The 18,834-nt window shown below is 36.2% G+C and overlaps 1 protein-coding gene across 1 annotated transcript; it reads left to right on the forward strand.

Annotated features, from left to right (window-relative positions):
* Positions 1 to 16,898: 16,898 nt before the first annotated feature.
* LOC149072518 (uncharacterized) lies at positions 16,899 to 18,222 on the forward strand. Its single transcript, XM_089247224.1, has 3 exons — positions 16,899 to 16,920; positions 17,140 to 17,205; positions 17,496 to 18,222. Exons 1-3 carry the CDS (start codon positions 16,899 to 16,901, stop codon positions 18,176 to 18,178), a joined length of 771 nt encoding a protein of 256 aa, XP_089103350.1. The 3' UTR covers positions 18,179 to 18,222.
* The last annotated feature ends 612 nt before the right edge of the window (positions 18,223 to 18,834 follow it).

Consider the following 18,834-nt stretch of genomic DNA (forward strand, 5'->3'; position numbering starts at 1 on the left):
GAAAAAAAATTGCCGAAAATCGCCAACCTGTCCCTTATACCAAAGCTGTTCCAATAATTGTATTGTTTTGGCCTACTATACACAAATTTGAGAAGCAAAACGAGTGAGAGAAAAAGGCCAATCAACGAGGTGTGGGGTTGAACAAACGTTTGTTTTCACCTAGATCTGCTGATTTTTCTTCCTATCTGTTGATCAGTCCATTTCTCCCTTTTTTCTTTCCTTCTGCATCACACCATAACATTTCAGAACCTCTCCAGTCATTTCCTCTATCCTTCTCTTTTGCTATGTGTGGACATCCCTTCCTCCACCCCTATGCAGTTTTTCCTTCCAAGTTGCAATTCTTATATCTTGTACCTCTTTGTTCCACTATGGGCTCACCCTTAGGCAGTGGTTGATTTACAATTAATGGCCGAAGTGACCTAGAGAGTGTGTGAGCATCTGAATGATTGAAAGAGTGACTGTGAGTATGTACCTAGAGGGCAAAGAACCAAGTCAATAAGCGGCCAAAAGAATGAACCAGAGTGTGTGCAAGCACGACCAAGAGAGTATGTAAGCATGCGAACGACCAAGAGGATATGCAAGCATGTGAGTGGCTAAAAAAACATGAACGTATTTACAGGTATAAGGGCCAAGCGAGTTCAAATTTGAGGGATGGATTGTCAAAAATGAGCAAAAGCTGAGAAATTTGTGTAGCCCACATGTGGCAGAACCATAAATACAATGCTACTCTTGGGGCAGTCCCTGAAAAAAGGGGTATGCCTAGTCAAACATACATAAACTTCCAATTATTGGATCTATATTGAACTATTTTAAGAAATGCGGATAGCTCTGGAATACTCTTGTGTCTGTTACTTGAAACACACAAAAATGTATGTGCTGGAACTGCCAGTCTTCGAAGTTGGGAACCACAGAAAACCCCCTTAACTTCAGCCGACCACCACGTTGCTACAGTGGTGGTCGGCTAAAGTTGGTTTTGTGTGGTTCCCAACTTTGAGGTGTGATTGATGTAAGCCGATCTCCCTATTAAAAAGTCTCGCCACAGAGAGCAACATAAAATCTCCAATCATTACACTTCACTCATAGTTCGAAAAATAGGAGGCAGATGGCTTTCTATAACAAGCATTACACAGAAACAAGCTTCACGTTAGGTTCACAACACAGACATGCACATTCCAACATGTACCAATTCGTTAGAAATTCCACGGGGGAATATGGACAAGTTACATGTATCGTTTAGTAGTAGTAGTCTTCATATGCTTGAGCAAAAAACAATCGCAAGCTTTTCTTATCATTTCTTATTTGTTCACTTTAGAGGGGGGAGAGGATGAAAACTTGGATGGCTTGCCATTGGCTAAATACAAAATGTTAAGAGGAATCTAAATGTATTGTTTTCATGAATATTTGTTGAAATATAGTTACTTTTATATATTAAGAACTTTCAAAGATTAGTTCATTAGTGTCCTATTACGAGGGTCTCAAGTGAGTAATTATGGATATTTAATATTCGTGCATGTACTATTTTTTTGCCATAATTGTTGCAATTTCCATTTACAGTTTTTGGGCTTTTGTGGCTCATACGAAGTGTTGATTTTAAATACTATACATATTTATTTTATTTCACTTTTTTCAGATGAATTGCCGTTAGGTTACACAGCTGGGTGAAAATGACTAGATGTTATCATTTATGTTCAAAGCAGTAACTCTTATTTACTTATTTAATACAAATAAAATTCCTTCTCTGTTAAAGATTTTTCTGTAATTCGAAATTTGAAGATAAAATCCCCGTGCAGTAGCTTAGTTGTTGAATGCATTGTATCGGAATACAATGTTACAACATACTGTTATGAATATGATAGTTGTGAAGGTGTGCTTCCATGAGTTACATATATTATGTTTGCATAATTTGTTTTTTAAAAAAATTTATTCCTTGAAATAATTTAACCTTTGTTTCTGTGCGTTATTCAGCAGTTGAATTATATTGAAGAAATTATTGTGAACTGGCAGAAATAAATTTCTAATATATAGGCATAGGTGTCTTAATGGTTGTCCCAAAGTTAATTTTTCCTACCTCTGCATTTTCAATGACTCCAAAAAGTTATTTCCTTCATTTAATCCAGTATTTCCAAAGTAGAAGCTAGGGAGATTTCCTATGGGTTAGCTAGAGGAAGGGGTGATGAGGGGGAAAAAAATTGAAAAAGGGGGGGTGATGGAACAAAGTTTGGGAAATTGTATAATTAATCTAATAATTAAATATCTAAATTTTTTCCTTTCTAGTGTGTGTAATCATTGCCCCCCCCCCTTTTAATTAAGGATCAAGCAGTTTTTCTACTTGTATATATATTTCAGCATTTTTGCTATAAATTGTTCAATTTCAAAGGCAATACAAAACATTGCTTAGGAATGTTTATTGAATTTTGTATGGTATATATATATATATATATATATATATATATATATAATTCCCACTCGAGATTATACTTTATTAAACAATTTTAAAACGCGATTCATTTTTCATAATTCTTTTAATTTTTTTTTTTTTTCTTCAATCGAATGTTTCGTTTTTTTTTTGCTTGGAAAATTCTGCTAGGTTACCATGCTGTCTCGGGCGCAAATTTTTTTTCCCGCTGCTTGGTATCATTTCTAAAGCAGTATTCAGTGCAGCAACCCTGTAGGATCCCAGCGAGAGAACAAAATGGCTGCCACGAGCCCGTTATCCTTATCTAGTCGCCTTAGCTAATTGCTATTGTCCAGGCATAGAGGACATTATGCCCTAAAAACATCAATTTTTGATCATGGGAGTCTTCATACACAGCATCAGGGCCGCAACTAGGGGGGAGCAGACAGGTCTCGTGTCTCGGGCACTGGACTCGAGGGGGCACAAATTTCATTCTGAAACCTCTCCTTCAACATTACATGGGGCGTCGAAATGTGCGCTTGCCCCGGGTGACCAAGCATCTCGTCCCAAGTAGTCGCCTGACGTCAAATATGACGTGATAATTTGGTAATTTTCTATAAATGACGTCAATGAGGAAAAAAAATCATGTCATTTCAAAGTCTTTTAATGACCATGAACAACGAAGGTCATGAAATGACGTGATATTTCATGACCTTCTTTAAGTAACTCGTCATTTCATGACTTTCATGAACAATCAAGGTCATGAAATGACGTGTTGGTAAATAGCGTAAATGAATTTATCATAAACATAACGAATTTCGTAAAAACCGTCAACCACAAAGAATGTGCGCTCTTTTTCTCTGCTGCAGTGAATGTTGATGATAGTCTTTGTTTTATATGGTTTTAAAATTTTTATCTTATGTATATGTTCTGGATCTTTTTGTAATCCTACAACGTTACTTATATTAGCGAATTGTTTTTTTTTAAAAATTCAATTTATGCTAGGGATGGCCTTTTATAGTTGCGTGCCTTGGAAAAGTGAAGGTTTTGAGCCTGAGCACGAAGGACCAAGTTGTTTTCAAGAGGTTTTTTCCGAGAGGTGAGTTTCCTTTCGAATTTTTATTTCATTAGTCAACAGTCAATTTCTATCAAAGTTAAATGTTATGCATGTCTTTCTTTTTTGTTATAATTCTGTCTGGTTTTTTTTTTGAAAATTATTTATGTATTTATCTTTGATTGCTTTTCAGTAGAAAAATGTTTTGCGTTGCAGAGGAGGCAATCGATTCTGGGAATGGTCCAGTTGTTATCGTTAACAGCATTTGGTTAACACCCCGGAAGACCAGATGTTTTTGGCCATCAAAAACTGAAAAATTACAATAAAGCTCTGATTTTTGGCAAGGAGCCGGATGAATATTGGAAAATCATAATACTAAACAGAATCCTCTATGAAACAGGTAGCCATTTCACTTCATGTAACATTGGAATTTATGACTGAAGATCAAGTTCAATTTTAATAAGCAAAAAAAAATTTTTAACAAAACTTTGAAGCTGGCAAACTTTAGGTTCTTGCTTTAAAAAGGTTTTTAAAATTCTTGTGAAATCTACGTATTTTGTAGTCTTAAATTTTGAGAGGCAATGTCGGTAAACCTTTATATGGATCTTCCAACATCAACAGTCATAAATTTGGTCCATTGAAATAGTGTCGGGGCCTTGTTATACATTTTGTGTTTTCAAAACTGGAAAGATCTTTGGTCACCATGAGGACTAAAAAATTCTTTATGCAGGCTGAGAACAACCCAAAATATTTTTAATTTTTAACAAAATATCCCCATACATGTAAGAGGGTCACTATGCCCTGAAAGATTCAAAAGCATTATTTTGGACCTTTTTTGATAAAATTGTTCTGGCACCTAGATTTTTTTTTAAAGATTTGTCCAGCCCTGTGTGGTATATATCGCCCCCCTCATGCCCGAATGTGAAAATTTCCTTTTTTTTTTATCAGCTGGTTGGATACCTTATTTTGCTCTATACATTTTGCCTGAACTGCAAATGTGTCCCCATTGAAATACATGAAACATTTTAGGAAAATAACTTCCATAGATGAGTCTACCATACATGAGTAGAGCAAACATTCTAACGCCATTTCCCACATTCTTTTTCTTCCCAAGGACATAGCACATTTGTGCTGGCATGAGGGGGACGATATATTCAAGTGTTATGTTGAATGTTCTATGATGCTGCATATTTCTTTTATATACTTTACCTTGTCAACAAGTAGGTCTTGTCTCTAATAGATGACCTGCTGAAAGTGAGAAAAAGAGCCAAAGATGCTGAATATGAAACTGATGTTGCAAGCACAGAGATAGAGGATGATAGATAGATAGATAGATAGAACCGCTCACAACCCCGGACTGATGCAAGGCACCTTACTTCCGTTACCTCAAAAGAGGCAGAGTTGTGTCGGAAAAGTTAGCGAAGATTTATAGTGGTGGCTCCCCGTGCCCGCAAGTTTCGAATTACTCGCGTCATTCTCCCCATGAAGACAGCCATCAACCAATGCAACATACAAGCCATTTGACAAAAATGGGTGACTGAATCCAATGACTAGGGAGAAAAATTGCATGTGCGCCCATTGGCACGTAAGGGCCGGAGACCGCAGCCTGGGATTCCGAAAGAAATGTGGAAAAGACTTGTGGGCAAGAAAGAAGAAGCAGCAGCTGGCATGTTGAAGTGGGAGAGCTTTGAAAATGGTCAAAATACACTATGTATACAAATTACATATATACAGCGCCTCGACTGTGACGGGAAACGAAGAAACAAGGCCTCCATCCACAGTGCTGAGCAGTTTTGTTTGCCTGTCTTATTACAGAATATGCAATATATACACACACAGAATGCACACAGAGCCTGCACTGCAACGGGAATAATCAAACAGCCTCCATTGAAAGTGCTGGGCATTCATATTTGAATTACATGCATACATTATTTACTTTACAAAAAATTCCCTTTTTTATACTATTGGGAATGCACAAAAACATTACTCTTTGAAGGTAGTAATGGGTACAAATATCACCACTAGCTCATACAAATATATATTCAAGGTTACAAACTACCATCACACCATAAGTGCGGCGGGAACAATCAAACACAGCCCCCATTCACAGCGCTGGGTGGCAGCGATCACATTTGAATTACCCACACATATTTACATAATATATTTATATAACATATGCTAATTACATAATATAAATTTCCCTTTTTATAATAATTGTTGATACACATAAACATTACTATGTACGTCACATATTCACAACAAATGCCATAATGAGCGCATACAAATATTCAAGGTTACTAAACCACCATCATACTATGAAATTGTATATACAAAAACATTCATAAATTATACAGGGTGTATTACTCAAATATTTTGGTTTAGGAGCCTAAGTGTGCCCCTCTATATGGAATCCGCATCCATTTCAGATTCCACTTCCGAATCACTAGTGGATTGTTCACTGCTTCCAGTTATTATCAAAATAGTTTCTTTATTATTTATTTATCAGATAGCCCAAGACTTGTTGTAGTTTCCTCGTCTCAGATCTTTGTAAAATAATTTTCCGTTTCCACAAGGTCTCTCGTCCGTTCGGTGGCGCCTGTAAATGGTATCCCTTTGTGTACTCACACTGTGCCACATAGTTTATCACGCTTCCCGGATGGCTGCATCTACACGTACTGGTCTGGCTGATTTTGAACCTTTGCATGTGTTCACCGAATGGACAGTGTTCTGTGAGGAACATTACTATTTCTCTCTGTATGACTTCTTTCATTTTACCCACTTTTGGTATTACGTCGAAGACTTTTCTTCCAGTTGTGCATATTTGCCAATGGTGTTGCCATTTCTCTGACGCTTCTTGCAAGAGCAGATTTTTAATGTAGGATGCCGGTAATTTCATTAGGTGGTTTTCATGTTGATGTTTTGTAGCCTCTTTTGCGAATTTATCCGCCATTTCATTCCCCTCAATGCCTACATGAGCTTTCACCCATCGTATTATAATCTTCCTGTGGTCCATTAGTGTTTTTCTAATGTCATGCACTAGGCTATAAGGGGATTCTACGTCTCGTATTGCCTGTATACATGACATGCTGTCTGTCCTTATAGTTGATTTTTCTGCACAATTTTTTGCATAATTGACCGCCATCCAGATTGTGCATAACTCTGCTTGAAATACAGTGTTGTTATTTAGCAATCGGCAGTTCCATTTGTCCGTTACTTCACCCATGTATATACTGATGTAGGCAGCCCCTACGCCATCCACGGTCTTTGAACCGTCTGTGAAAATAATTTGATTTGTTGATTCTTCTACATCTGCGGTCAAGACCTGTGTCGGCAAAATATCTTTCACCGGGTGATACGTCCATGGTGGATGTTTATGCTCTACATCTGTAGGGAGATATGTTACATTGTTTATATTAATCTCACGCTTTAGCCTTAAATTTGCTTTCTGTACTTCGTTTTCCAAAAGTATATGTAGAGGAGGATTGTTAGTTAATACTTGTAACACACTGTTTGGTGTTGTGGAATAGGCTCCAGTGATGAATAGCAGGAATTTTCTTTGAAGATAGTCTACTTTCGTTCTTGTTGTTTGGGATCACCGAACCATGCGATAACACCATATGCTATAATGCGGATGGCGACAACTTTATAAAGCGTATTTCTAATTTTCGTATTAATGCCCCATGCAGGACCAGCCATTCTTTTGAAATTTTGTAAACATTTCTGTGTTTTCGTGATCAGATAATTCACATGTTTGAACCATGTCAGGTTTCTATCAAACATTATTCCTAAATATCTGATGTTCATATTGTGTCTTATTGGATTGTTTCGCAGTCTAATAGTTGGTCTTCCCTTTTTGTGAGAAATCCTTAAGTAATTGGATTTGGAGAATTCGATTTCTAATTTATTTTTCGTGAGCCATGTATCCAATAATACCATTGCTGCTTTTGCGTGCTCAGTGACCTTGCGGATTGTTGAATCACCAATTACCATAGCAATATCTTCCGCATACACTTGAATCTTTATATTTTCTGGCCAGTTTTTCGTAAGTAAATCATTTATGACAAGGTTCCACAGCATAGGCCCACTACAGGAACCTTGAGGGCACCCTTTTGTTTGAATTATAGTGACCTCACCTTCATCCGTAAAAAGGGATATCTGTCTTTCTCTGATTGCATCAATCATTGTTCTCCTCACATTGTCCGGCATCGAGATGTCGAGAAGTTGCCTTACTATTGTTTTATGTGAAATGTTATTGAAGGCTCCCGTAATATCTATTGATATTAGGGCAACATCTTGTTTTTGGCTCTTAAATGTTTGTATGCTGTCATGAATCTTTGATAGTGCTGTCTCCGTCGAGAACCCTTTTCTGAATCCATGTTGTTTATCGCTGATCCACTTCGTTTTCTCGATGTAGTAGTTGATTCTTTGTGTCAGCAACTTTTCGAGAATTTTGCACATTGTGTTTAGAAGAATTATTGGACGGTATGAACTGATATTGTTCAGATCTTTTCCTGGTTTTAGAAAAAGTATCAGTTGCCCTTTCTTGAATGCTGTAGGGAATATATTGAAACTGAGGCATTTATTGAAGAGAGTCAGGAAAAAGAACTTGTGGAAAGCATGTATACTTTTAATCAATGCGTTTGCTATTCCATCAGGACTGGGAGCTTTTTTCACATTTAGTTTATCAATTATTCTATTAATTTCTTGAATTGAGAAAGGTGGATCGTTTCTGGTATCAGTATTCTGCTTATTTCTTGACTGCATTACAGTATTTTCATTTTCCCCATTATTTTTGGGGAAAATTTCTTCTAAAATGTTTTGGGCAGCTTGCAAAGATATTGTTGGATGATCAGGATTTACGAGGAATGTTTGGGGAAGAAATGAACTTGTATTTGTGACGGTCTTGTATGCTTTCCCAAAAGGCTCCGTTGCTTTTTCACAAAATCTCATCCAGCCTTCTTTTTTTTTGCCCTGTTGACTTTCTTTTTGTATAATGCAATTTCTTTTCGATATAATTGCTTTAACCTTATTTGATTGTCTGTATCATTTTCTCTTTCACACCTCCTCTTTAGTGCTCGCAGACGTTTCCTTTCTAACGTTAGTTCATCATTCCACCATGCGACGTTTTGAATTGGTGAAGGTTTCACTTTTGGAAATGTCTGCTCATACATGTTAGTAATATATGTCATTAGTTCCTGGCATATTTGTTGGAGGGTTTTGTTGTCTTGACATTTCCTCAAATTGTATTGTTTTAATTACGCTTTTTGTTTTCAAGATGAAAACCTTTAGCTTCCTCGCTGTTATTTTATATCGTCTCTGTGGCTTTTGGCAAATAGTCACATTCGTTTGTATATAAATGTATTTATGTCCGCTGAGAGTCACTTTCTCGTCCACTTTCCAAGATGTATTCAGTAGTGTTGAATGCGAGTTCGTAATAGTCACATCCGGCCATCCTTTCCCATAATCCGTTTCAAAGGTGGGAAGAGAATTACTATAGTTGAGAAAATATAAATTGTTCCTATTAGAATAATCAATGAGCTTATTTCCTCTAGTATCTGTTCTATGGTCTCCCCAGAACGGGTGATGACTATTGAGGTCGCAGCACAACAATAAGTTCGCTTGTGTGGACAGTTTCAATAGTTGGTCCATTTGTTTAAGAACATTCTCAACACAATCTTTTGGTGAAGAGTATGCACTAGCTAATATTAGATCATGTTGAGGCTGTGAGATTCTAATCGATGTGATGTTGTTGCTCGAATGATATGTCATAGGGTGAATGTCTGGATTGAGCTCCAGGATTGCCGCTTTCCCATTTCTGGACATCCATCTTTTCGGAAATCTGCGCAGTGGCTTCCCTGGTATTCCTGGCTCCTGCAAGGCAATTATGTCAATCTTGTCCTTGATTACTGTATTTACGAGCAAGTTTATTGCCGCTCTAGTTCGATCTACATTTATTTGTAGTATTTTGAAATTGCCCATTGGAGACGGTGTCGTTGAAGAGCATTGAATTTGCTCTTTTCGACTTAATCTTGGGTGTTTTTCCCATCTGTTATTTTGACATGTTATCCGGGAGTTGGCTATTGCGTCCTTAAAGTTATCTTGAGGCATTGTATATCAAAAATGTAATATTAAAATAGTTATCTATAATACCTGACTTATATGAGTAGGAAAACGATATGTTGACTTGTTATAAATTTTTCAAGTGTAATTTCAACTTGAAATTGTTCGCGACTGCCGAACTTATCACCTTTGCAGCCGACGAGTCTGTACATATCAAAGTAATTTGACCTTTATGTTCATCTATACTAGCAATGAGCTCCTGTAGATTGCTATACTTTAACTGTTCTTCTAAGTCATTCATTACTTGTTTAATCTCCTTTTGGTCAATAGCGTTGAATGTCAGTTTAGATTCATTGATATCGGCATACTTATACACGGTATTACAAGCTCTTGAGGTTAGATTTCCCTGGTTAGCACAAGAGATTCCTGCATATGTAGTATGACTGCTTCGAATTTCACTATGATTCTTAAGATGACAACGATTGTAGAAAACCAAGCCGGATCCAAATCTGAATGCTGAAGAGGCTTCTCTCTTATAATTCTGTTCCTCGGATTCATAGACAATATCACCCAAGAGTTTTTGATTTTTTTCTGATACATTGCTGTTGTTTTATTATTGAAAGTACGTCCAAAGTTCTTGTTATTTGAAGTTTTAACCCCTGCATATGTTTGCGGTTGAGGTCAGTGCTGTTTGAAATCATCGGCCCCTGGGCACACAACATATATGTACTGCCGGAGGCTTCGGTTGTTGAGTATAAATCTTTGGATGTTTTTAGTCTTCTTTAGTGCAACAATCAACTGCCGTACCATTTCTAATATGTCTTATGTTGTGAATTTTTTTCTCAAATTTTTTGATAATTTGGTTGTTGCTGTTACTTCGATGTGATTGAGCCAATCTGTTCTTGTATAACAGCACTGAATAGATTTGCCGATTCTTGTTTTTCCTCTGCTTCTTCCTGTAGCTGACTTCTTGGTAAGGATTTTCTTTATTGGAAGAGATCTCGTCAAGTATGACATATGAAGATGAACTGTCATTCAATTCATCTACATGATTTGATATTATAGAGTCCTTTTGTTGAGGAGGGGAAGATATTGGAATTGATATCTGTGTGATTTTTTCAGAATTAGTCACAATGGGCAAATTCTTCTCTACCGATTTTCTCGCTGTTCCATGTTGTTTTTCAAGGCATTGCCCTTGTGGTGATGGTGTCAAACCACTGAGTTCTTGTTTTATAGTCCCTCAATCCATTCCACAATAGAATCTATCATAGAGTTGGTTTTTTCCAGTGACGCTGCAGGGAGGTTGTAATTATTGCTTAACCACTGTTCAAGTTTTGCCCGAGTTCCAACTCCAGAGATGTAGGTGTTGACAGCTTTAATACTAGTTGCAGTGTTAATTGATGTGGTTGCAGATGGAGATAATATAACTTTCTCTGATTGTCGCAGATCATGCGATACTTCTGGAATGTTGGTGTTGACTCCAGCCTCTCTGTGAGTTTCTTTGGCGGCATCTCTTTGTGGTTTCGGAGGTTGTGGTGCTCTGTTGCGCATCTCACCCATATTGCTAATCTGCTGTTGGAGAAGTTCCTCGATCTGTGGTTGAGCTGAGAGACGGTCTTGATGCGACTGAGTAAAAAAATGTGTAGTCGAAGTGAGCGTTGGTTCCTGAGGAGAAGATATTTCTGTTTGGCAGAAGTTGTCCCTAGTTGATTTGAGGATGTGCGCCTCAATATTGATTGCATCAATTATTTTATTGCTTCTTTTGCGTTGTTTAGCGGGAATGTAGAACCCTACATTTCCTCTGGCTTTATCACTTGTATAGGAGTTCAAAATTTTCCGAAGCTCCTCCGGGAGTACTTGTACGTTTGGTTGGAGTGTCTTATGTGCTGAAAAATCAGTTGAGATTGAAGTAGTGGCACCCATCGTTTTTTGTGCATATACTTGTTGACCATTGAGTTTGGATATGACTTCAGATGATGCTTGTTGGGAAGGTAAGGTTACAGAATTATTTTTACTCAAATTATCACTGGATTGCATTTCTGTTATCAAAATGGGCTTGAGGAGATCCTTAGAACCTCCTTGACCCCTAAATATGGCGAGGTTCTTGTCTTTTTCCTTAAGTCTTGATGAACTTTGTCTGACAGGTTTTTCAGCTGAGTTGGTTGTTTCTAACCAACGAGAAGTTTTTTTGGTATTCTTGTTCTGAGAGCAAAGTTTGTCTTCATATTGAGTTTGTTTTTTTTACCCTTATCTCAAGGTTCTCTTTTTTTTTTTCCCCCCCCCCTTGGAGGTTTTTAAACTTTGTTTCTTGGGAAATGTTCATATTGGCAGTATTGTTCTCCCCACTCCTTTTCTTAACTTGAGACTTGATGTTTTGTTTACGAGACCTTTTCTTTGTTTTTCCCACTCTTATAACTTTTGGAATTTTTATGCGAAGTGAGGTTCTGTATTTCTGCTGACTTCTCTTGTAAGAGAAAGTGGCTTTTATCAAGTTTCTCTTTCTTGAAGTCTAAAAAGTCAAGCATTGTCTGAAGTTCCTTGTCGTTCCCGGTGTAATCACTTCCCTCTGGTAGAGAATCCATATAACTGCCTTCATCTCATGATTCAATTGATGAGTCCATTATTTTCGAAGGAAAGTGATTGGGTTGTTGGAACGCCGATGTATTTAGTGAGAGAGACGTTCCTTTCGAGTGAGATTCAGGGTCACAAGATATGTCAGTATTTAGCTTACCAAGCTGTTTGCGCCGGCAAGAAGGTGGTGTGTTTGAAACACCCAACTGACTTTGGGAATCATTGTAATTGAGATCATCAGCAGAGAGGTGTGTCTTTGATTCACTGCCGTGTTCCCCGTTCTTACTCGCCATTTCTTCTACAGAGGAAATCTGTAGATCATGTAGAGTGTTATTATTCAATATCATTGAGGGTTCAGTTTTCGTTTCCGTTGTTTCAAGATCTATGTTTTGTCTTTTCTGTCAATGGGATTTTCACTGCTACTTGACTTGTAAGTGCAATCGGTTCATTAGAGGCATCAGTTGCTCGAAAGACTCTACTCTGACATTCTGTATCTTCTATGTTGAACTTGAGCGAGTCTTGCTTTTCTAGTTGTTCATTATGCACAAATGAAGATGTTCTCTGTATGCTGAAAATACCCATTTTATGTTTCCGTTTTATCAGCTCTGCTTTATTCGAAATTGATGTTTGTGAGTTGCAGGAATTCAGTTTGTAGACCACGTCTGACGTTGACGATGAAGATGAGAGGGAGCCAAACGATGAGTTTGACGACGAGATTGAGACATCTGAGTTTTCCGATGTTACTAAACGGGAGCTAATATTGAAGGTTTCATTGAAAGACCTGTCCAAATTTTTAAAGACTTGGTGAATGTTGGAGGCTTTCTTGTTGATTGGATGATCTCACTGGTCTTTTTTCTTTTTATCCCGTTCATTGTGCTCGCTTCTCTCAAGATCTAGTATTGGATTTGACGTGTTTATGTTCGTATGGAATGGGTGATCTGTGCAGTCTGGTTGATTTGAAGTTCCCACAAGAGTTTCTTTTTTGTCCATGTTTGAATCAAAAGCTGGGATCCGTATAGGTGTCTTATTTGACTTATCCATAGTCAGTACAAAACTATTAACGCCACTACCAATTATGAAGAATATTAACACATGAGAAACGTATGCGTGACCTGACTGAATGGTCACCAAATCAAATCCGTTCACAAAAATTATAGTAAAATGTTCAAAAATGTAAATTCATTACAAAACTATTAATACCACTACGAATTATGAATAACACCAATACATGAGAAACATGTGTGACCTGACTGAATGGTCACCAAATGAAATTCGTTCACAAAAAATTATAGTATAATGTTTGGCAAAAGAAAATCAGTTAAAGAAACAATTCAGCACTTCAAACACCAAACATGATCAAATGCAGTGGAAAGTCCAAAAACCATTTACATGTATAATAAAACTTGTCACCTGGTTCGAAAATGACGAGTCATACACACAACATTGGATTCTTTTTTAAAAATCATATCTCACCAATTATAAAAGTTATGGCAACGATTAACAGGTTGAATTATAGCAAATGTTCTGGTTAATGATCTCTGCTATCAAGTTTCGAAAATCACTCACCCCTATCATGTCCAGATTGTCCTTAAATGTAGTCCAGCTTGACCGCTTGAAAACCATTGAAGTTTATATCCAGAGTTTGTAATCATACCATCCACTTCGAGCTAATTGGAATGTTTGAATGATCATCATACCATTTTGAAGCTGACATTCCCGCTGTCAAATCCAATGAAAAATTTGCACCGATCATCACTGAAAATTTCCAGTCATTGATAGCGGAAGATGATAACCGTCGCCCGTTGATCACGACGGCACTGATATAGCACGCGTGGCATTAACAATATCCAATTTCTTTCCTACATCACACCACCACACAACTCCACATATGAACCCTACTCCTACACTTAATAAACAATAATTACTCATTTACTGCCTGCCATAACCTAATATTCACGTTTAAAAACAAAATTTTTAACAGGGCACGAAAAGCTGCAGGCCTCGAAAACGTAAACCAGTAATTCTCAGCAGCAGTGAAAGTGATGATAAGAATGTGAGAAATACTATTGCTCTACCTAAACCGAGGCCAGTTATATTGAATATTTGAAACCTGAGCAAGAGAAATTATTGAATGAGAATAATAGTTTCCTAACAGGTAGGATATACAAGTAGAACAAGCAATTTTTTTCCATGGTTTTTACTGCAGTTTTTTCCACCACAGCAAGAAATTTGCCAACTCTGCCCTTTGCCACATTAGTCTGGAGTCTACTGTATTTTTCATGGACCAGGTTCTGATATGAAGATAACATTAGGAGGAGTGTGGAGTTTCCAGTTCTGGAAAATGGGATAAAAAAACAACCATGCTATATTTATGAATTATTATAGGGCTTGAGCTGGCCTCCAAGCTTTACTTTTCGTTTGCTTAATCACATTTTATTGCAAGTTTCTCATCTAAATTCTCTAGTAATTAGCTTAAATTGAATTGTTTTTTTTCATCTGTAGAATTGGAGATAGAAGCAAGTCAGTATCTCAATACTCCTAAGACCTCACTACTCCTGTTAGTCCACAAACTAATGATAAGATTTTAAGTATACTCGTAGAAATCTGAGAACAGAATAACCAGCTTCTACAATGCATGAAACAACTGAACAAAAACATGACGCTGGAATTGTCACAGATTCCTGTAGATTTGCCCATTTCTCTTCTTCTTACCACACAAGATGAGATGTTTTTCCCACAAGATGAGATGATTGAAAGAGTTTCTGCAAGATGATAACAATTTTTTCAATTTGGTAAGTGTATCTTGATAATTAATCATTGCATGCTTACTGTGATTTTTATGAAACTGAAATGGGCTTAGAACCAGAATATTCAAATGAAGTTACAAATGCAAGTTTTTGTCACATGGAATTGGTCCTTTCTGATTACAATTTCAATAAATATGCTTTCCAGTGCCAGTACCTGCCTTCCAGAGTGGGCAAAGGGGTTGTGCGAGCAGTGAATGACTCATTACGGGATTTATTGACTGATCGGTTGGCGTGTGAATACAACATTTAAAGGAAGAAACAGCAAAATTGCATTTGAATCCACATCGCTGTGCACTGTTTTGTTACGTAAGTTTTTAATATCATGTATCTGGTTTTTAAGTAAAAAAAAATTGGTGTTTACAGTAAAAGTTACTCTTCTCGCGTATGGATCATTCTTATGAAATTGAAAAAAAGGTAACTAAAAATTAATGTCAACCAAAGCTGATATATGCAAAGATGTTTGTTTAAATTCATGGTGAAAATATAGCATTTCGCCTGTTTCAGCATTTGACTTTATATTTATGCTTCTCAATCAAAATTTTTAATCTATTTTCGTTGCTCATTTTCAATTTGACCAAGCACTGATACTCAAAACAATTTTTTTTTTTGTCGACCACATTTTTACGTGTTTCTTACTTTTTCCCATCAATTTAATGGGGACGACAGATTTTTAATTTTAGTTTTGCTGAAGCAAGAGAGGCGCTCTTAAAGCAGTGTCTTCATATTAAAACGTTACATCTTGATGTTGTATATGCCATAGAATCAGGTTTTCTTAAACTTTTATCGCTTTCAACTTATGGTAAAACCTTTCATTTTGTTACATAATGCCAGGAGAAAGATTTTCATGTTTTGCAACATTAAAAAAAAGTATGTTGAAAATGTGTACTTATATATCAGAAATAATAGAAGACTGAACTAAACTGTGTGGTGAAGTGAAAATAATTTTCAATTAAGCAGACTTAGTAATCTGGCCATCTAGGAATCCAGCATTTTTAGGTGGGTTTCGTTGACCCCATTAAAGAGGAAAACATGTTAATGCATGTCAGTGCACGGAAGTTTGTTAATTTAATGCGCTTCAATTAACTTCTAGTAATCTGGCACACCCTGGAGGTCTGATATGTGTGCCGGGTTAGCGAGAGTCTGCTGTGTATATACATATATTTCGAAAAAGTAGCCAGGATTAATAAAAATACTTGCCTCTTTTTTCATGAATAAGTTGAGGTGACTCAACAGTAAATGTATCTTGTGATAGTGATGTACGTGTGGCGAACTTTTGCACCTGCTTCTTGCTTGCACTTGGCTAATCCAGCAAGTAACAAAGGACGAAAGAAGACAAAACTGTTTTGAGACCAGACTGTCGCATGAACCGACTCTGTATTATATTTTAAGCGTTTAACATTCATGCAAAAAAATTAATTGAATTAAAAATTCAACTTTAAAGATCCTGGAAAAGCAGGTGCAAAAGTTCGCCACACGTACATCACTATCACAAGATATGTGTACCATTGAGTCACCTCAAAGTTAAATTTGTTAAATTGTTATTGCTATTTAAGGAAACACAATGGCAATATTTTCTCTACCTTTTCTGCATAATTTTTTTTTTTTTTATGAAAGTTTCTGAACCGTTTCATGTAAAATGAAACATTCAGTGAAAAATAAAAGAGCCTATGTTTTCAGAGCATGGGGTGTTCTTTCAGTCAAGTCTCTTAGCATCAAATTGAACAGCTTGGACATTCTAGTAGCTTGTACAAGATATTTTTCATGAGAGAGAAATCATTATTTTGTTTAGTTATCTATTTATATTTAAAATTTATTGTAATTCTACATATTCAAGTGAACATTTTTTTTCTTGTACCACTATTTTGCAGGAGCTGCGAAAAAAGCCACAGGCAATTCTGATGTAACAATAAAGAATTATATAAAAATTTGGTTAAAACATGCACCACAGCAGCAATCAAAGTTGTTGAAAAACAGCTGTGAATTTTTGAGATAGCTGTAGTTCGTTTGCAACATGCCGAAAGAAGGAATTATCAGTAAGAGACAAACGAAAAGAAGAGTCAACAAAGTAATTGATAGATTTTTAAAAAATCATAGTCAAGAAAATAAATTTAAAAATAATCAAGATCAATCTAGAGAAGAGACTTGCAATGATGGTGAAATTAATCCAGTGATACATAGTTGTGATAAACACAATTTTGAAAATCAAAGTAAGTATTTAATTTTTTTTTTTTTTTTTTGTGATTCTTGCACAGCACCAAAACATGCAGAAGAAATTATGAAAGACAAAGAGCCCAGCTTCTTCAGTGTGGCCTTAAGAAGTGGGCTGTCAAATATAAAATTCCTGGTATAGCAATAACCGATTTGCTGAAACTTTTCTCCATATCATCCTAATCTGATTAAAACAAGTCTTTCTCTGTTAGGTATCCTCCCTAATGTGTGCCCTAGACACAGAAAAATGAGATAATGGCAAGTTTTGCTATTTTGGTGTGGAGAAGCGTTTGATTTTATTTTTTTCTAAACATCCTATTGTTCCTTGTGATACCTTGCAATTAATATTCAACATCGATGGTTTACCACTTTTCAAAATTTTGGCCTATTTTGATGTGAGTTAATGACTGTTTAATAAACACTCCTGTAGTAGTTGGCATATTTTGTGGCACCTCGAAACCAAAGCCTCTGGAAAAAATTCTAAATCATCTAGTTTTAGAACTTAAGCATTTGTTTGATGTTGGTTGTTATTTCAAGGGCAGGACCATTGGAATTAAAGTGCATTCTTTTATTTGTGATGCTCCTGCACGTGCATTTTTAAAATGTGTAAAGGGTCATGGGGGATACACTTCATGTGATAAATGCAGCTGTAATGGGATGTATGTTCCAGAGGGTAGAAATGTTGCTTTAGTAGATTTGAATGCAACAAATTGCAATGACAAATCTTTTCGAGCACTAAGAGACAAAGATCATCACATTGGAACTTCACCACTTTTAGCTCTTGATATTGACATGGTTTCATATTTCCCCTTGGATTATATGCATTGTGTGTGTTTAGGGGTTATGCAGGAACTGTTAAATTTTTGGCTGTGTGGCAAAGTTCCATTAAAATTAGATGCCAAAACAACTGCAGAATTCAATACTCGTTTGCTTTATTTGAAAACATTTTTTCCTGCAGAATTCATAAGAAAGCCTAAAGGACTGAATGAAGCTACAAAGCTACGAACCTTCCTCCTTTATGCTGGCCCTGTGGTTTTGTTTAATTTAGTTCATTCTTCCATAGGTGAAGCTGTGCTTCCATGAGATATATATATATATTATTTGCATAATTTGTTTAAAAAAGTAAATAAATTTATACCTTGAAATAATTTAACCTGTATTTCTGTGTGTTATTCAGCAGTTGAAGTATATTCAAGAAAATTCTAGTGAAATGACATACTAAGTTAAAATTATCGTGTGAACTGGCAGAAATAAATTTCTAATATATAGAGGTAGAGATGTAAAATTCTCGAGAATAATCTTCCAGAAAATATTCTCCTTGATGAGAATATTCTCTGGAAGAACTACTTCCATAAATTACTGGGGAATATTTTTATAGAAAATAAGTATTATTCTGAAGTGTTATTAATAAGTCCTTCCAGAGAATATTCTTCAGTTACTTCTTCCAGAGATTATTCCTCTCTTCTTGTCAAGAAGATGGGAATATTGAAGTTTGTAGACCACAATATTATATATAAAGTTTGAAAGAAAGAAAATTGAACCAACAGGGCTGAATTGCACAACTTTTAAAGAAATGTGAGTGATACAGAATTTAAGTATATGTACAATGAAGAAAACAGTTCTGTATCTTCTTAGAATGAAGGTGATTATATAAGAATATCTTTCTTTATCAATCAACTTTGATTTAATTTCTTTCGTTGTGAACTTATTTCTGAAAATTTATCTAATTTTAAAATAAT

This window comes from Pholcus phalangioides, unplaced genomic scaffold, assembly GCF_987345545.1.
Source record: "Pholcus phalangioides strain wild (caught in Gottingen) unplaced genomic scaffold, Ppha-v1.0 ptg000017l_1, whole genome shotgun sequence".
Lineage (NCBI taxonomy): Eukaryota > Metazoa > Arthropoda > Arachnida > Araneae > Pholcidae > Pholcus > Pholcus phalangioides.